Below are 19,885 nucleotides of genomic sequence, written 5' to 3'. Positions count from 1 at the left end.
AATAACTTTTGTTTGTTTGTTTTTTTGGGACAGGGTCTCACACTGTCGCCCAGACTGGAGTGCAGTGGCGTCATCTCGGCTCACCACAACCTCTGCCTCCCAGGCTCAAGCGATTCTCCTGCCTCAGCCTCCCGAGTAGCTGGGATTACAGGCATATGCCACCACGCCCGACTAATTTTTGTATTTTTAGTAGAGACGGGGTTTCTCCATGTTGGCCAGGCTGGTCTTGAACTCCTGACCTGAAATGATCCACCCACCTCGACCTCCCAAAGTGCTGGGATTACAGGCATGAGCCACTGTGCCTGGCCAAATTAAATAACTTAACCAAAGATGGAGATTGTCAGACTGGATAACAAAACAAGTTCCAATGGTGTGATATTATATATACAGTATATACACTTTAGATTTAAAGATGCAAACAGATTGTAAGTTAAAAATTCTTTTTTTTTTGAGACGGAGTCTCTCTCTGTCGCCCAGGCTGAAGTGCAGTGGGGCAATCTCAGCTCACTGCAAGCTCCGCCTCCCGGGTTCACACCATTCTCCTGCCTCAACCTCCCGTATAGCTGGGACTACAGGCACCTGCCACTGCGCCCAGCTAATTTTTGTATTTTTAGTAGAGACGGGGTTTCACCATGTTAGCCAGGATGGTCTTGATCTCCTGACCTTGTGATCCGCCCATCTCAGCCTCCCAAAGTGCTGGGATTACAGGCGTGAGCCACTGTGCCCGGCCAAAGAAAAAAAAAATTTTTTTTTTAAAGATATACTGGCTGGGCACGGTGGCTCACATCTGTAATCACAGCACTTTGAGAGGCTAAGGCAGGCGCATCACCTGAGGTCAGGAGTTTGAGACCACCCTGGCCAACATGGCGAAACCCCGGCTCTATTAAAAACACAAAAATTAGCCAGGCATGGTGGTGCGTGCCTGTAATCCTAGCTACTCAGGAGGCTGAGGCAGGAGAATCGCTTGAACCTGGGAGGTGGAGGTTGCAGTGAGCCGAGATCATGCCACTGCACTCCAGCCTGGGCAACAGAATGAGACTCCATCTTAAAAAAAAAAAAAAAAAAACAAAACAGATATACCATCTAAACAGCAACCTTAAGGGAGCTGCAGTGGCTATATTACTATCAGAAAAGATAGACTTTAAAACAAAAAAATGTTATCCAGGTGTAGTGGAATGCACCTGTAGTCCCAGCTACTCAGGAGGCTGTGGTGGGAGGAGTGCTTGAGTCAAGAAGTTCAAGACTGTAGTGTGCTATGAGCGCATTTGTGACTAGCCACTGCACTCCAGCCTAAGCATCATAGTGAGTCTCCATCTCTAAAAAAATGAAAACAAAAAATGCTTTCCCTGATAATCACAAGTAAAGTTCCATCTTTCAGAGAAAGAAAACTTATTTATACAGTGGTATTGATGCAAATTATCAATATGTACAGATTCTCATAGCTGACAAAGTAAGCAGTAAGCCTCCTCTAGAAACAATGGTCACCTTCAAAATCAAAGCATGCTGTCAATGAAGAAGGATTTTTCAAAATGTTAAGGAATCAAGATCAAGAACACTTTCCATGTCTTACCTTTCATTTCTCTATACATTTTCACTCCCTATATGACATAAATTTCTTTTTCTACAGCATTACAAATTTGTCACAAGCCTGCTCAATTTTCCACTAGAAATAATGTATATTCCATAGTTAATCCCTCCATATTAAACATGCTGATGCAGGTCTCCAATTGCTGAAAACCTGATATCAAGTTTTCAGTGGGATTTTTGTTTGTCTATTTAAGAGATGGGGTCTCACCATGTTGCTCAGGCTGGCCGTGAACTCCTGGGCTCAAGTGATCCTCCTGCCTCAGCCTCTCAAAGGCTGGGACTACAGGCATGTAGCACTTTGCCTGACTCAAGGGGAATTTTTAGTAAGAGTATATAATCCAAGTCTGTAGCAGTTGGAGGATGTCGTACCACGCTAAAGTGTCACACATAACTGATGACTCAGTCCCCCAACCCTATTTTATCATCGTAAAGAAAGCTATTTCTTTGATTATTCCAACTGGTTCAGCACCAGGACTGCTGCAGGGGCTAGATTCATGCTACCTGTAGTTGCAGTGTCAATTATGTGTCAGAGCCAAGATCCTAGGAAAGTCAGAGACTAGGTTACAAGGCTGATTCTTTCTAATCCTTGGTAAGCCAGTTTTTAACAGAATGAAATGCTCTTGGATTGACTGACTTGATTGGGTAAGTATTCACTATGCTCTTGTTCCATGCAAGGGCAGTCTACAAGGGCCTAGATATGGGGGCCCCCAAATAAGAAAAATCGGGTTTTCATCATATCTTCTGGTTGACTTTCTTCCTTTATTATATTTGTTACATATGTTATTAAATTATTTCCATAAAAGAGGTTACGCTGAGCAGGTAACCAAATTCTTGTTCCCCAAAAAGACATGTATAATTTAGACGATTTATGCAATTAGAAGATGGGAGACTTAATCAGATAATAAAATCTAGAACGTAAGGAAGCCCAGTCATTTCCAGGACCTTCAGATGCCCAAGCTAGATCCAGGTTTTCCACCCCGACAGCTCCAGGGAGCACGCTGGAGAGAGAGACTTCATCAGCGGGAATGCGCGGAACCCTACGCGCAAGGAACCTCAAGTCCCAGAATCCCATGAGGACTCCAAATCCCAGAAACCTGCACGCAAATCTATCCCGGGTGCCAAGTCGGCCGACCGCAGGCGTGACCAAGTTGGGAGGCTAGGGTGAGGTGTCGTAGAATTTGTCCCTACCATTGTTCCTGCAGGGAAGAGACTTTAGTGATCTAGAGCTGGTCATTGTCTCTTTCACAGCTCGCGTGAAAGCACCCCTCCCGGCGTGTTTGATGCCATAAGCAGCGTCTCCCATTCCCCCTGTCCCCTTTCTCTATCCCCGTAAGGATGGTTCAGCCCGGTATTGAGGCTCCTTGAGCTGGCTAGATGGTTGCGCCCGCCCTACCCCGGAATGTGGGCCTTTGGAGCGAGCGAAGTGGGAGGGACCGACGCAGGAGGTGTCCTGGGCCCAGGCGGCTATAGAGGCTGCGGCGCCTACGGGGAGTGGGAGGAGCCGCGCGGTTCCGGCTGCTCCGGCGAGGCGACCCTTGGGTTGGCGCTGCGGGCGAGGTGGGCAGGTAGGTGGGCTGACGGCCGCGGCTCTCCGACAGGCGCGGGCGGCGGAGTCCCCCACGGGGTCCGGAGCGACCCCCCGCACCCCCGGCCTCCAGTGTTGAGGCAGGGGAGTGAGGAGATGCCGACTCAGAGGGACAGCAGCACCATGTCCCACACGGTCGCAGGCGGCGGCAGCGGGGACCATTCCCACCAGGTCCGAGTGAAAGCCTACTACCGCGGGTGAGTGTCCTGGGGCAGGGCGGAGGGCGGGAGGGGACAGGCCGGCTCCACTCGGCATGGAGGAGGGGAGGGTGAGGGGCTGGAGGTGTTGTAGGCGGGTTGGGCTAGGCGGGTTGGGTTGGGAGGGCGGGCAGGCGGCTCCGGTGACTCAGGGCGAGTTACGAAGTGATGAGGGTGGGGGCGAAGCAAGGGGACGCAGGACTCGGGGGGTACCCAGGTATGGCGGTGCGGGGACCCGAGGGGCCAGAGTAGGGTCCGAGGAGGAACCTAGGGGATAGAGTAGGTGCACCTGGTGTGGACGAGAGACTCGTCTACTGAGAGCTTTGTAGTGGCCTTGCATCCTTAAGTCTGGGTGTATTTAGGGTTGCGAGTTGAGGATTCCCAGTGGTGCTTTAGTTAACTCTGTTTGCTGTGGGGATAGAAAACGGGACTACTTCAGTTAGCTGACCGTTTTGATTACCAGCAGGCCTAACGCCTCTCGTTCTCTTAGATGTATCTTCATCCCCGTTGTGTTCACGTAGTGTATCTGCACTGCCAGTGTGTTAGACATAGGGGTTGTATTTAAGAATCAAGTCGATGCGTTTTCAGGGACGTGCAGTGGGTACTTATGTCTCGTCAAGATTAAGTTGCATGTGTGTAAATCAAAATTTTGTGAGCCTTTCTTTCTCAGTGTTGTTTCAACGACTACCCGATAGGGTGAGATACTGCAAGGTGAGAAGACTAGCCTACTTACAGTTTTAAATTCTCTGATCTTCACTCCCTTACTATGGTTACAAAAAAAAACACCGTTCTGAGTTCATTGTGTTAAATCATTTTCTATCAGTGACGCAAAGTGCCCCCTTCCTTTAAATTCAGTTGTAGTTTGAATTTTTTTTTTTTTTGAGATAATTATGTTTAGGAGCATTAGAAATGTGAAATGTTAGTGTGACCATAAAGGTTTGAGACTGAGAAGTCACAAAAAACCCAGCTACTTTGGCTTGCCTTACTGCTTGTCCAGGTAGAAGTAAATTGCTTTAAAAAACTCAAGCAGTGGTAGGTTGAAATTGCAGTGCATACTTTTACATTCCTGAGAGGATCAGTGAAGATAGCAAACTCTCAAACTGCTTCTCTTGTTTTGATTTCAGAGAAAATCTAAGCCCCTAAATGTTGTGTTGATTTGATGTAAGGACTTACTAGTTTGCTGCCATGAAGCCTCTGGCCTCTGTTTATTATTAGCCTGACTGTATGCAGGAGTAGTTTATTGGAGTTATATAGGACAGTATGATACCTTTGTGTTTAAACAGGTAAAATTGAATAAGGAGGTTTTGATTTTAAATCAGTACCAAGAAATATGTGTATATTTTTTCAAAGTTTGTGGTTGTCACAAGAACTGTTTTGACTTGAGGATGGTCAGCCATGAACTTTGCAAGGCGAGAAAAAAGCTTCCTTTGCTTTTTTTAAAAACCCTTACTTGTGGCCGGGCGCGGTGGCTCAAGCCTGTAATCCCAGCACTTTGGGAGGCCGAGACGGGCGGATCACGAGGTCAGGAGATCGAGACCATCCTGGCTAACATGGTGAAACCCCGTCTCTACTAAAAAAAATACAAAAAAATTAGCCGGGCGAGGTGGCGGCGCCTGTAGTCCCAGCTACTTGGGAGGCTGAGGCAGGAGAATGGCGTGAACCCAGGAGGCGGAGCTTGCAGTGAGCTGAGATCCGGCTACAGCACTCCAGCCTGGGCGGCAGAGCGAGACTCCGTCTCAAAAAAAAAAAAAAAAAAAAACCCTTACTTGTAATTTGATGAATGAGATGTTTCACTTTATTCTTTTATTTTATTTTTGTTTGTTGGTTTTTGAGACACAGTCTTACCCTGTTACCCATGCTGGAGTGCAGTGGCATGATCTTGGCTCACTGCACCCTCTGCCTCCCGGGTTTGAGCAGTTCGCTTGCCTTAGCCTCCCGAGTAGCTGGTATTACAGGCATGCGCCACCACACCTGGCTAATTTTTGTGTTTTTAGTAGAGACGGGGTTTCACCATGTTGGCCAGGCTTGTCTTGATCTCCTGGCCTCAAATGATGCGCTCGCCTCAGCCTCCCAAAGTGCTGGGATTACAGGCATGAGCCACTGCGCCTGGCCCTAAGGCTTTCAATAAATTCTTGGCTTATTAAATTGAGATCATCTTCTCCAATGAGTCTGTGAAAGGTAAGAAATTAGTGCTTCTGCTGGGCGCGGTGGCTCAAGCCTGTAATCCCAGCACTTTGGGAGGCTGAGACGGGCGGATCACGAGGTCAGGAGATCCAGACCATCCTGGCTAACACAGTGAAACCCCGTCTCTACTAAAAAATATGAAAAACTAGCCTGGCGAGGTGGCGGGCGCCTGTAGTCCCAGCTACTCGGGAGGCTGAGCAGGAGAATGGCGTGAACCCAGAAGGCGGAGCTTGCAGTGAGCTGAGATCGCGCCACTGCTCTCCAGCCTGGGCGACAGAGCGAGACTCTTGTCTCAAAAAAAAAAAAAGAAAAAAGAAAAAAAAAAGAAATTAGTGCTTCTTTCTGTTTTCCCATTTATATTAGTTTGACACATGTAAATAGGCCTAGTTAGGAAATGAAAATCGTTGTAAACTTCTCCTTTGAGAAGAAATCGAAGTCTTGCTGTACTTCATGAATTTAGATAGCAAATTATCTTGGCTTATTGCTCCAGTTATTAAAAAGAAGAGAATAAGGACATACAGCTTCTTTAGTGTTTGACTAAAAATTTTCCAAGACATTCAAGGTAACATTGTCTTCTAAAATCTGTGAAATTTTGCTGAGGCACAGATAACCTCTTGCCCATTGTATACTGGTCTTTGCTCAGTGAAAGCTTTCTAATGGTACCTTCATTTCAAGCCTCATTTAAAGACAATATCAGCACTTTAAATTGTACCAAATTTCTGTCCTCTGAAATTAGATCTGTTAAGATTCTGTGTTTGTATAGTCTAAACTGATGATTGTGGTATTACATAGTCAGCTGCTCATTAATATAGATGAAGCTAAAATGAGTCACGGACAAGGATAGTTAATAAACAGGTTGGCTAACTAGAACACCTACCTGATTTTAAAATAGAAAATGCTTCCTTTATTCCAAGAAATGTAAGAACATTCTGCATTTGAAAAAGTTTTCTTTTCTCTCCAATCTTCTGAAGGGCCATTATTACATAGCATTTCCTCTATCCCTCTACCCTTTTCTTTCTTTCTTTCTTTTTTAAATAGAGACAAGCTCTCACTGTGTTGCCCAGGCTGATCTCAAACTCCTGGGCTCAAGTGATCCTCCTGCCTCACCCTCTCAAAGTGCTGGGATTACAGGTGTGAGCCCCTGTACCTGGCCCCACTACCCTTTTCTAACAATATTTCCTTCCAGTGAATGTTGACTCATTTAATAGCCAGCATTTTTTAGTGAATAAATTGCCCTCTCTTTTCAAAGATGTGTATAGTGTTGTTATTCTGTTAAGCTTGATCTCAGTGAAAATGTGTTATCTCTAGATCAAATAACATTTAATTTTTTTCTAGTTTTTATTTTTATTTTATTTATTTATTTTTTTGGAGATAGAGTCTCGCTCTGTCGCCCAGGCTGGAGTGCAGTGGCGTGATCTCAGCTTATTGCAAACTCCATCTCCCACGTTCAAGCGATTCTGCTGCCTCTGCCTCCCGAGTAGCTGGGACTACAGGCAAGCGCCACCACGCCCAGCTAATTTTTGTGTTTTAGTAGAGACGGGTTTTCACCATGTTCGCCAGGTTGGTCTCGAACTCCTGACCTTAAGTGATCTGCCCACCTCGGTCTCCCAAAGTGCTAGGATTACAGGCATGAGCCATCTTGTCCAGCCAATTTATATCTAGTTTTTAAGCAAGAGATTAATAGCACTGAAAATTAAATTTTATTGGACACCACGTCTTAGTTAGATGCCTTTCTCATGGCCTGCACCCGTCGTTTCCTAGCAAGGAAGGTTTCCAGTGAGGGGCCTTCAGTTATTACCTAATGTTATTAGGTTGGAGGAAGAGAAACAGGTTTTGCTAATTAGTGATAAACTGTTAATGTATGTGCTTATCCTTATATAAAATTACTTGATATTATGGGATAGACTTTACCAAGGCAACATCTGGACTGCTTGTATCTTTACATTATATGTGTATGGAAATTTTTGCAGAAAGCTTGTAAAAGTTCTTTTTAAACCATTGCTGCCAAGCAGTAATAACAATACAGAGGATTCCTTCTGTGCACATCTAGAAATAAAAGATTGTTAACTCTTTGCATATTTGGAATAGCTGCTTCAGTGAAGAAGTATGTAGAGTTTTTCTTACTGTGAACAAGTCTAGGCAAGACTTGTTTTTGAAAGAAATGCAAGATTATTTTAGAAATATACTTTAGTAATGGTTTTGAGGAAATACAAGTGGTATCTTGAGGGTTGGGGGGATGTTAGCTGATTGGTCTTGGAGCTTCAGCCGTGGCACCTAACCCTAGGGCAGCTTATCCATAGCTTGGCCAGAGAGAGAAAAAAATAGAGCATGCTAGCCTGGTGCCAAAAAACCAAAACCAAACACAAAAAACCCTCAGAAATTTGAATGAGATAATATGGAGATAAAATTGGTCAGCACTGGGAACTGAAGCTGGAGTTGCAGAGAGAGTCTGGTGAGGCCAGAACTGACAATGTGCAAATGAAAGTTGTGAAGAAGCAGAAACTGAGGAAGCAAAGGAGAAAGAAGTAACTCTATAGAAAAATTCTCCCCAGAGGTCCTTAGTTTGTGATAGCTTTTGAATGCAACTCCCACCGCCCTTTTACAATTTTAGTGTCTGTTTTTTTTTTTTATGATTGAAATGAGCCTAATTTAAACATGAATTTTAAAAATTCCGATCTTGCTTAAGATTTCAAATATTACCAGAGATTATTCAAACTGAGTTTAGTAAATATTGTTGAACATCTGTAATCCAAGCACATGATGCTGTCGTAGCACAGAGAATGTAGAGATAGGTAAGGCTCTGCCTTTAAGGAACTAAGAGACTTGCGGAGGGAAAGACATGAGTTACAATAGAAACAATTAAATTTGAAGTACGTATGTAAGGTATTTGCAGGAATGAATATTGGGGAGGAGTTTGGGATGATGGAAGCCTTCCTGGAGGAAATGTCTGAGGCTTTTAAAGGATAGCTAGGAGTTTGCCTAGTGAATAATGATGTTAGGTGGGTGTTATAGGCATTAAACAACCACATGGTAAGTTTGGAGAATTAAGATCAGTTTGGTTGTTAGTCTCATATTCATTCCTTATTAGGATATAAAGTATGAAGTAGGCACTGGTGAGAGATGAGGCCTAGAAAGTTCATAGGGGCTAGATTGTGAAGACCCTTGAATGTCATACTGCAGAGTTCAGACTTTTTCTCAGTGATGAAAATTTTAAGTAAAAGAAACACATAATCAGATTTCCATTTTAGAAAGATAACACTTGAAATCAGTATGGGAGATGGATTGGTGATGCATGAAACTGATTTGGAGGTTTTTGAAGTAGTCCAGGTGAGAGATTTTAAGGAGAGAGAAAAGAGTATATGGATTCAGTGGAAATTTTAAGGCGTAGTATCAGTAGAATTAAAGGTAGTCTTATGGGGGTGACGGGAGTTGGACAATCATAGGTTTCTTGTTTAAGAGAGACTGGGGAATGTGGAAGAGATGTGTGGGAGAAGTTAATTAATTGGCTGAAACAGTTCCCTGAATTTTGAGTTCTAGGTGCTTATGAGGTATTCAGGAGGAAATGTCAGAAAGAACGGAACAATTATTTATTGTCTGTCTGCTCTATGTTGCAAGCACTGTGCTTGACAGCTAACCTATGTAGGAATGTGACTGAGAATGATAATAGAAACAAAAATGACACCAGTGGCCAAGTACAGATCACAAAGGCAAGGCACTAAAACTGAATTTTAAAAATACAGAAATACAGAAAGAGGCTGGGTGCGGTGGTTCATGCCTGTAATCCCAACATTTTGGGAGGTCAGGGTAGGTGAATCACTTGAGCGCAGGAGTTGGAGACCAGCCTGGGCTGAATGGGGTGAAACCCTAACTCTACAAAAAAATTAGCCTGTTATCCTAGCTACTCGGAGGGTGAGATGGGAGAAACACCTGAGGCCAGGAAGTCAAGGCTGCAGTGAGCTGTGATTGCACCACTGCACTCCAGCCTGGACAACAGAGTGAGACCTTGTCTCAAAAAAAAAATTTTTATATATACACACACACATAAAGTTCTCCTGTAGTCTCTCACTCTCACCTTATTTTATTAGTTCATTTTTATATATTTAAAGGGTACAAGTGCAAATTTCTTTCTTTCTTACATGCTTATATCATGTAGCAGTGAAGTCTGGTCACTTAGTGTACCCATCACCTGAACAGTAAACAGTAAAACCTAGAAAATTACCTGTACCCGATAGGTATTTTTCAACCCTCATCCCCCTCCCACCTTTTGTAGTCTCCAATGTCTGTTATTCCCTCTTTATGTCCATGTGTGTCTTTTGTTTAGCTCTTACTTATAAGAGATTATGTTGTATCCGGCTTTCTGTTTCTGATTTTTTTCACTAGGGATAATGGCCTTCAATTCCATCCATGCTGGTCTAGAAGATGTGATTTCGTTCTTTTTTATGGCTGTCTTGCTCCCACTTTCTAGAGGTAGCCATCGTTAACAGTTTGGGATATTCTATATCATATCGGTATATTTATAAGTATAGATATTTATGTGCATACACACACACAGACATACCCTTTTATTTTTCCAATAAATGAGTTCGTATTTCCACACATGCATCTGCAACTTGATTTAAAAAATCATGGTCATCTTTCTATGCCAGGATAGACGGACCTCTTTATAGTTGGTAATACAGTGTTCTACAATTGTTGTTGTTGTTGTTGTTGTTTTAAGAGACAGAGTCTGATTCTGTTGCCTACGCTGGAGTGCAGTGGCATGATCTAGGTCCTTTGCAGCCTCAACCACCCCGGGTTCAAGCAGTCCTCCCACCTTAGCCTCCTGAGTAGCTGGGATTACGGTGCATACCACTAGGCTCAGCTAATTTTTTTTTTGTATTTTGTAGAGACAGGGCTGGTCTCCAGCTCCTGTGCTCAAGTGATTCTCCTGCCTCGGCCTCTCAGGGTGTAGGAATTACAGGCGTGAGCCATTGCACCCAGCCGCCATAATATGTTTAATCTTTTTTCGGGTTGATGAACGTTTAAAGTTGTCTTCATCAACTCACTATTTCAAATAATGTTGATGGAACCTCCTTATATTTAATATATATTCTTGCAAATATAGTCAAAGATATGCCTATCTCAAAATTTGATATTGTTTCCCACAAGAGGTTAATTTACATTCTTAACAACAGGACTAGTGAAGCTTCTTCCTTATATTCCCATTGCATGTTATCTGTCTTTTAAATTTTTGACTGTCGGCTTGGCAAAAAAAATGGTAACTTATTTTTATGAGTATCTTTTATATATTAATGATAATTTATATTTCTTCTGGATTGTTTATTCCTATTTTACCCATTTTCTGTTGTATTATTTTTCTTATTAATTTGTTGACAGGACATTGACATTTTGTTAAAGTTGCCAGCATTTCCCCAATCTTTTGCTAGTCTGGAGTTTTTTGTTTTTATTTAATCAAATCTGCCCTTTTTAAGAATTTCCTTGATAGTTTCTGGACTTGCTGTCTTAGGTAGATGTGTTTTTCATTTAAAAATACTCTATTTTTCTTCTATTATGCAACTTTTTTTTTTTTTTTTTTTTTTTTTTTTTGAGACAGAGTCTCGCTTTCTTTCCCAGGGTGGGACCCAGTGGCGTGATCTCGTCTTACTGCAACCTTTGCCTCCTGGGTTCTAACAATCCTCCTGCCTCAGCCTTTTAAGTAGCTGGGATTATAGGTGCATGCCACAACACCCACGCCACAACACCCAGCTAATTTTTGTTTGTTTTTTGAGACAGTGTCTTGCTCTGTCGCCCAAGCTGGAGTGTAGTGGCACGATCCTGGCTCACTGCAGCCTCTGCCTCCTGGGTTCAAGTGATTCTCCTGCCTCAGCCTCCCAAGTAGCTGGGATTACAGGCATGTGCCACCATGCCTGGCTAATTTTTGTATTTTTAGTAGAGACAGGGTTTTGCCATGTTGGCCAGGCTGGTCCCAAACTCGTGACCTCAAGTGACTCACCTGCTTTGGCCTCCTTAAGTGCTGGGATTGTAGGTGTGAGCCACTGCGCCTGACCTATTATGAAATTTTTAAAGTGATTATCTTTTCAGTGAATATGGTATTTTGGGGTTTAGTCATTTATAGGGTACTGACACTACTTTTTTTTTTTTTCAAAATTTATTCTAATACCATTATTGGACAGATTGTCCTTTTATCACTGATTTGAAATGGTAACTCTGTTGTATACTAAATTTCTCACAATGTGCATAGGTACTTTCTGTTGTTTCATTGATTTTAGGGGAGAGATCTATTTTTGCACATACCACTATTGGTTTAATTATTGTAATATTATAGTTAACTTTGATATATGTTATGGAATGGCTTGATTTCGTTATTTAATTTTTTTTTTTTTTTTTTTTTTTTGAGATGGAGTCTTGCTCTGTCATCCAGGCTGGAGTACAGTGGCGTGGTCTTGGCTCACTGCAACCTCTGCCTCCCAGGTTCAAGCGATTCTCCAGCCTCAGTCTCTTGAGTAGCTGGGATTACAGGCAAGGCGCCACCATGCCCGGCTCATTTTTGTATTTTTAGTGAAGATGAAGTTTCACCATGTTGGCCAGGCTGGTCTGGAACTCCTTACCTCAGGTGATCCATCTGCCTTGGCCTCTGAAAGTGCTGAGATTACAGGCCTGAGCCACTGTGCCCAGCCTATTCCTATATATTTTATAATCATATGCTTTTGTGAATGGGGTCTTCTCGTAGACCTATTATATACTGTTTTCTTTTTGTATGTTTAAATTAAACTTTCCACCTTACTAATAATTTACCTGTCTTAGAATTTTTAAGGTAGAGAATGTCATCTGCAAGTAGCAGTTTTGCCTCTTCTTTTCTATATCTTATTTATTTATTTATTTTATGTTTTCTGAGACAGAGTCTCACTCTGTCGCCCAGCCTGGAGTGTAGTGGTGTGATCTTGGCTCACTGCAACCTCCGCCTCCCAAGTTCAAGTGATTCCCCTGCCTCAGCTTCCTGAGTAGCTGGGATTACAGGCACGCACCACCGTGCCTGGCTAATTTTTGTAGTTTTAGTAGAGATGGGATTTCACCATGTTGGCCAGGCTGGTCTCGAACTCCTAACCTCAGGTTGTCCACCCACCTTGGCCTCCCAAAGTGCTAGGATTACAGGTGTGAGCCACTGCACCCAGCCTTTTTTATTTTTAATCATTGGCTAGGATTTTCTAGACGGTATTGAATTATAGCAATAATCTCTTAGTGAAATATAATAGAAAAGTTTCTGTCAATTAAAGAAAAAAGCTTTTAAAGAATTAAAGTTAGTGTTATTCAGAACTGTTACTGAGAACGAGTGCAGTGGCTCACGCCTGTAATCGTGCCACTGCACTTCAACCTGGGTGACAGAGTGAGACTCCGTCTCAAAAAAAAAAAACCTCAACCAAAAAAAATGGAACAAAAGAAAAAGAACTGTGATAAGTATTTGGCACTTTCTTTTTTTTTTTTTTTGAGGCACATTCCTACTCTGTCACCCAGACTGAGTACAGTGGTATAATCACGGCTCACTGCAGCCTTAACTGCCCAGGCTCAAGCAATCCTCCTATCTCAGCCTCCCAAGTAGTTGGGACTGTAGGCACGCACCACTGTGTCTGGCTCATTTTAAATTTTTTTGTAGAGACAAGGTCTCCCTATGTTGCCCAGGCAGGTCTTGAACTCCTGTACCCAAGCAATCCTCCCACATTGACCTTTCAAAGTGCTGGGATTATAGCATGAGCCACCTTGCCTGGCTGCACTCATTTATTTTCATTTATTTTTCATTTTTTGAGTCAGTGTCTTCCTCCATCACCCAGGCTGAAGTGCAGTGACATAGTCACAGCTCACTGCAGCCTCAACCTCCCAGACTCAAGCTGCACTTATTTTTATTTAGTCTTCATGATAATACTCAGAGGCATATATGATTATCTCCATTTTTCAGATGATAACATTGAGACTTAGTAACCCACAATACAAAGCTGAGTGTGTGTTTTTTTTTTAGAGACAGAGTCTTGCTCTGTCGCCCAAACTGAAGTCCAATGGCTCAATCATGGCTCACTGCAGCCTTGAACTCCTGGGCTCAAATGATCTTTGTGAGTAGCTGGGAATACACTATGCCTGGCTAATTAAAAAAAATTTTTTTTAGAGACAGGGTCTTGTTCTGTCACTCAGACTGGCCTTGAACTCCTGAGGCGATCCTCCCACCTCAGCATCCTGAGTAGGTGGGATTACAGGCGCAAGCCACCTTGCTGAGCCAAAACTGGACCTTGAACTTCAAAGAGATTTCTCTTTTCCCCTTATTACTTTGACAAAGCTTTATAAGATTGCCTTTTTACTTTATTGTCAAATTCATATTTCATAATTGTTATTTTTGAGTTCACTATCTTTTTGATTATTAAAAGGTGGAAATTGCTTTATGACTTTTTTATAATTAATAATTTGGGAGGTGATTCTTTGAGATTATATGAATACTCTAGTCCCCCAAAACATTTTGCCCAATGGTCTTACCATTCATGGATAATCCTGCCTAAACCAATTATTATAATGGTTATTGCAAATAAAAGTATTTTTTCTGAATAGTCTAATTTAGGAGAAAAACTTACACTGAGGTAGCAGGACTGAATTTGATTCTTTTGGGGGTTTATTTTTTAAAAGCAACTAGTCCTAAGGAAAAACTTTATAATAGATTCTATATTTTAGAATATAGGCACATTGAAAGCAGTTTGTCTTCTGAAACTCAATAGCAAAATTAAAAATGCTTAAAAAAATTCAGCTAAAACCATATCTAAATTCACCATTTTGGGAATCTTTGTGATATAGGAGATTATATTCTGTTGAAGAACAGTGATAAAATAATTTGTGCTAATGTTGAAGTTAAACTAGAAAAAAACATCATACATGCATAATTTGTTTTATACCTTTAGAATGTAATATCTTTATTTCGCAGCTCATTTTTATCTTTGGTACTGTAACAAGGATCTGGTGATTGTGGAATGTTATGAACATAGTGGTTTTGCAATTACTGAGAGAAGTGTTTATATAAAACTCCCTTGAATGTTTTAGTTCCTGGAACTTAAGGAGTGGTAGTTGATAAAGCATAACTCCTTCATGGAGTCTCTGATGGGTGTCTATACTTAAGCTTTTTTTTTTTTTTGAAACAGAATCTCACTTTCTCGCCCAGGCTGGAGTGCAGTGACGTGATCACGGCTCACTGCAACCTCTGCCTCCTGGGTTCAAGAGATTATCCTGCCTCAGGCTCCCAGGTAGCTGAGATTATAGGCACCCACCACCAAGCCTGGCTAATTTTTGTATTTTTAGTAGAGATGGTGTTTCACCATGTTTGCCAGGCTGGTCTCGAACTCCTGACCTTGAGTGATCCACCCGCCTCAGCCTCCCAAAGTGCTGGGATTACAGGTGTTAGCCACTGCACCTGGCCTATACTTACACTTTTTTTTTTTTTTTTTTTTGAGATGGAATTTCGCTCTTGTTGCCCAGGCTGGAGTGCAATGGCTCAATTGGTTCACTGCAATCTCCGCCTCCCGGGTTCAAGCGATTCTCCTGCCTCAGCCTTCTGAGTAGCTGGGATTACAGGCATGCGCCACCACACCTGGCTAATTTTGTATTTTTAGTAGAGATGGGGTTTCTCCACGTTAGTCAGACTGGTCTTGAACTCCCAACCTCAGGTGATCTACCCGTCTTGGCCTCCCAAAGTGTTGGGGTTACAAGCGTGAGCCACTGTGCCCGGCCTTATACTTACACTTTCAAGTATTACACAGATGTTTTGAAAGTATTTGTATGTTCTGATAAGTGTTTTTTAGCTTTTGAAAAGTAAAATTTATGTAAAAGCCTTGCTGTTTATAAATGTTTACCTATGTGTTAATTTTAAATGTGGACTTTGATAAGGAAGTTATATTTTCGTGATATCCAGTGTAACTAATTTTTTTCCCACTTATTCAAGAAAGATAATTTTACACTTACTCTTTGACAGAGAAATTCTATAGAAATTTTCTTCTTCTAATTTAATTCCAGAATACATTCTTTCAACCCTATGCCCTCATACTAGTAATCTTGAGGGTTCTTTGAAAGAAAGATTGCTTTAAAGCAAGCAATTCTCTTTTGTCATTAAAATAAACTATTTTCGGCCGGGCGCGGTGGCTCAAGCCTGTAATCCCAGCACTTTGGGAGGCCGAGACGGGCGGATCACGAGGTCAGGAGATCGAGACCATCCTGGCTAACATGGTGAAACCCCGTCTCTACTGAAAATACAAAAAAAAAACTAGCCGGGCGAGGTGGCGGGCGCCTGTAGTCCCAGCTACTTCGGAGGCTGAGGCAGGAGAATGGCGTGAACCCAGGAGGCGGAGCTTGCAGTGAGCTGAGGTCCGGCCACTGCACTCCAGCCCGGGCGACAGAGCAAGACTCCCTCTCAAAAAAAAAAAAAATAAAAATAAATAAATAAATAAATAAATAAGTAAACTATTTTCTATTTTTATTTTTAAAAACTATTTAAAACAGTATAATTATTCAAGTGTATATATATGTATTTGATTTTTTTTGTTTTTATTTATTTTTTTGAGACAGTCTCCTCTGTTGCCCAGGCTGGAGTGCAGTGGTGTGATCTCGGCTCACTGTAACCTCTGCCTCCCATGGTCCCAGCCTGAGAAAGGATCCTTCCACCTCAGCCTCTTGATAATTTTTTTTTTGTATTTTTAGTAGAGACAGGGTTTCACCATGTTGCCCAGGCTGGTCTTGAGCTCCTGGGCTAAAGTGATCTGCCCAGCTCAGCCTCCCAAAGTGCATGAGCCATCATGCCCAGCTTGATATTTTAATTTTTACTTTAATGAAATCATTTACTGGAAGCAGTGCATGTTGATGCACACACAAAATGACTGAAGTTCATCAGATTGTCAAGCATTCAGTAATATGTAGAACATCATTATTTTTAATCATTTTCAAACTTAAAACTCCTTTTCTTTTTCAGGGATATCATGATAACACATTTTGAACCTTCCATCTCCTTTGAGGGCCTTTGCAATGAGGTTCGAGACATGTGTTCTTTTGACAACGAACAGCTCTTCACCATGAAGTGGATAGATGAGGAAGGTGAGTGGTAAAGGCAGGGCTGCCTGTGTAAGCATTTTATTTAAGATCTTATTCTATCATTTGTTCTAAAAATATAAGAGTCCTAAAAAGTTTAAGAGGAAAGACTATTAGAAATTTGATGTCATTCTTATTTTTTCTTAAAGTGTTTAAAAGAATACTGAAGAGTACAATCTTTGTTTTGCCCCTTTTATGCCAAAATGATGTGAAATTAACTTGACCTTTTTTTTTTTTTTTTTTTTTTTTTTTTTTTTTGAGACAGAGTCTCTCTCTGTTGCCGAGGCTGGAGTGCAGTGGCCTGATCTCAGCTCACTGCAACCTCTGCCTCCCAGGTTCAAGCAATTCTCCTGCCTCAGCCCTCCGAGTAGCTGGGACTACAAGCGTGCGCCACCATGCCTGGCTAATTTTTGTATTTTTAGTAGAGACGGGCGTTTCACTATGTTGGCCAGGCTGGTCTCAAACTCCTGACCTTGTGATCTGCCCACCTCGGCCTCCCAAAGTGCTGGGAGTAATTACAGGCATGAGCCACCATGCCCAGCCTAACTTGACTTTTTTGAGCACGAGGTAAGCATCTCATCAAATAGTGTGATATTTTACTTTAATTTTGTTTTTTATTTGAATTAAATTTTTGTTTGTTTATTTATTTATTTATTTTGAGACGGAGTCTCGCTCTGTCACGCAGGCTGGAGTGCAGTGGCGTGATCTTGGCTTACTGCCAACTCCGCCTCCCGGATTCACGCCATTCTCCTGCCTCAGCCTCCAAAGTAGCTGGGACTACAGGTGCCTGCCACCATGTCCTGCTAATTTTTTGTATTTTTAGTAGAGACGGGGTTTCACCGTGTTAGCCAGGATGGTCTCGATCTCCTGACCTCATGATCTGCCCACCTCAGCCTCCCAAAGTGCTGGGATTACAGGTGTGAGCCACCGTGCCCAACCTTTTTTTTTAATTTTTAAAGACAGGGTCTTGCTAAGTTGTCCAGGCTGGTCTCCAACTCCTGGCCTCAAGTGATCTTCCCACCGTGACCTCCCAAAGTACTGGGATTACAAGCATGAGCCACTGCATTCAGCTTCACTTAATTTTTTAATTTAATTTTTTTTTTTTTTGAGACAGAGTCTGGCTCTGTCGCCCAGGCTTGGAGTATAGTGGCAGGATATCAGCTCACTGCAACCTCTGCCTCCCAAGTTCGAGCAATTCTTGTGCCTCAGCTTCCCTAGTAGCTGGGATACAGGGGTGCACTACCACACCCAGATAATTTTCGTATACGTAGAAGAGACGGGGTTTTGCAGTGTTGCCCAGGCTGGTCTTGAACTCCTGGCCTCAAGTGATCTACCCACCTAAGCCTCCCAAAGTGCTGGGATTACAGGTCTGGGCCACCACACCCGCCCCCCAGCTTCACTTTAATTTTGAATATGCTTTGTCTTACATTTTAATTTAAAAGATTATGGGTTTTTAAGCTGAATATTACCTTAAAGAAAATATTATGGAATGAAAGTGATTTTGACAATCACTATTTCAAAGTAGTGGCAGAAACCTGATACCTCAGTGACTTGTACTCAGAAAACATTTATCATATATATAGGCTTACGCCTGTAATCTCAGCATTTTAGAGGCTGAGGTGGGAGGATTGCTTGAGGCCAGGAGTTCGAGAACAGCCTGGGCAACATTGTGAGACCCTGTCTCTACAAAAAGTTTTTAAAACTTAGCTGGATACGGTAGCGGGCACCTGTGGTCCCAGCTATGTGGGAGACTGAGGTGGTAAGATTGCTCAAGCCTAGAAGGTCAAGGCTGAAGATGGGCCCTGATTGTGCCACTGCACTCCAGCAACAAAGCAAGCAACTCAAGACCCTGTCTCAAAAAAGAAAAAAGGAAAAGCAAAAAAGAAGCAAGTATCTGTGTGCTGAGGACAGACAGTTCCTATCTTCAAACCCATAGTCTGATTGGGAGATGGACACATGTGTAACAAATGTGATAAATTCTGGAACATAAACGCATCGGGGCCTTGAGGAATACAAAAGAAGACACATCTGTAATACATCTGCAGTGTTTGACCTAAACCTATAACAGAGTAAAAGTTTTTGAGGTAGAGGAGGTGAGGAGAAAACCATATAGGCTGAAGAAGAATACATAGAAAGGCACAGGAATGTGAAGAACATGATGAGTGAAAATCTGTAATTCGCTGTATCTGAAGTATGAAGTGATGAGGTATGAGTTTGGGCTAGACCCTCGCTACTCAAAGTGTGATATACTGGACTTGTTAGAAATGGGGACTTTTAGGTCCCGCTGCAGACTACTGAATTGGCCTACAGTTTAACAAGATCCACGGGTGAGTTGTATGAATACAGAAATGTGTTTGAGAAGCGTGAGACTAGATCCCCAAGAGCTTTGCAGATCACATTAAATTTTATTTTACATGGCTGTTGTTGAAGTCTAGTTAAAAGGTACCCTAAAGGAAGGGTGGGTTGGGGTGAGGGATAAAGGTACATATTGGGTACAGTGTACACTGCTTAGGTGATAGGTGCCCCAAAATCTCAGAAGTCACCACTAAAAGAACTTGCTCGTGTAACCAAACACCACCTGCTCCTTGAAAACCTATGGAAATATATATATAAAAAAAAGATACCCTAAATAGACTACTTTTGTACAATAGTTTTCTGTTAATTGTTATACAAATAGAATTTCATTTTAAGGAATGTCATTATAATATTTAGCTCAATATTTGGGATAATTTCTATATTCCCTGATATAAAGAGCTCTGGAAAGTCATTATTGAGACTGCAAGCTATAGGTAAGCGCAAACACATTCTCATTTTTTAAAACAGTGTTCCTGAAGTAATTCATGTTCACTGTTCAGGAAAAAAAGTAGTGCAAAAAATTATGAAATGTAAAAAGAAGCCCCCTGTTTTTCTTTTTTTCTCTCTCCTCCCTCACCAATTCCAATTGTAAGAGAAGAATAGCTTAGTATATATCCTTTTATATATTTTCTATGCATTTGCAAACATGTATGTTTCTATAAATTCTTTATTAACAGTTTTATTAACATGACAAATGACATACAGCTGATATTTTGCAGTCTTGGTGGGCATGGGGAGCTTGGGGCTCAGTGCCACCCACCTTGGCCCTCCATGGCCTTTAAAAAAAAATTATCGGTGGCTCAAGCCTGTAATCCCAGCACTTTGGGAGGCCAAGACGGGCGGATCATGAGGTCAGGAGATCGAGACCATCCTG

At 42.1% G+C, this 19,885-nt stretch overlaps 1 protein-coding gene across 1 annotated transcript in view; it reads left to right on the top strand.

The window, feature by feature from the left end:
• The first annotated feature begins 3,028 nt into the window (after positions 1-3,028).
• The window catches only part of PRKCI (protein kinase C iota), an 89,019-nt gene continuing 72,162 nt past the window's right edge, over positions 3,029-19,885 (top strand). Inside the window, exons 1-2 of the mRNA XM_010374966.2 lie at positions 3,029-3,369; positions 16,541-16,662. Of these exons, the coding sequence (XP_010373268.1) occupies positions 3,269-3,369; positions 16,541-16,662 (223 nt within the window). The 5' untranslated portion in view covers positions 3,029-3,268. The remainder of the gene's footprint in view (positions 3,370-16,540; positions 16,663-19,885) is intronic.

Source organism: Rhinopithecus roxellana, chromosome 1 (genome assembly GCF_007565055.1).
Source record: "Rhinopithecus roxellana isolate Shanxi Qingling chromosome 1, ASM756505v1, whole genome shotgun sequence".
NCBI lineage: Eukaryota > Metazoa > Chordata > Mammalia > Primates > Cercopithecidae > Rhinopithecus > Rhinopithecus roxellana.
This window is presented reverse-complemented; position numbering and strand designations above follow the sequence as displayed.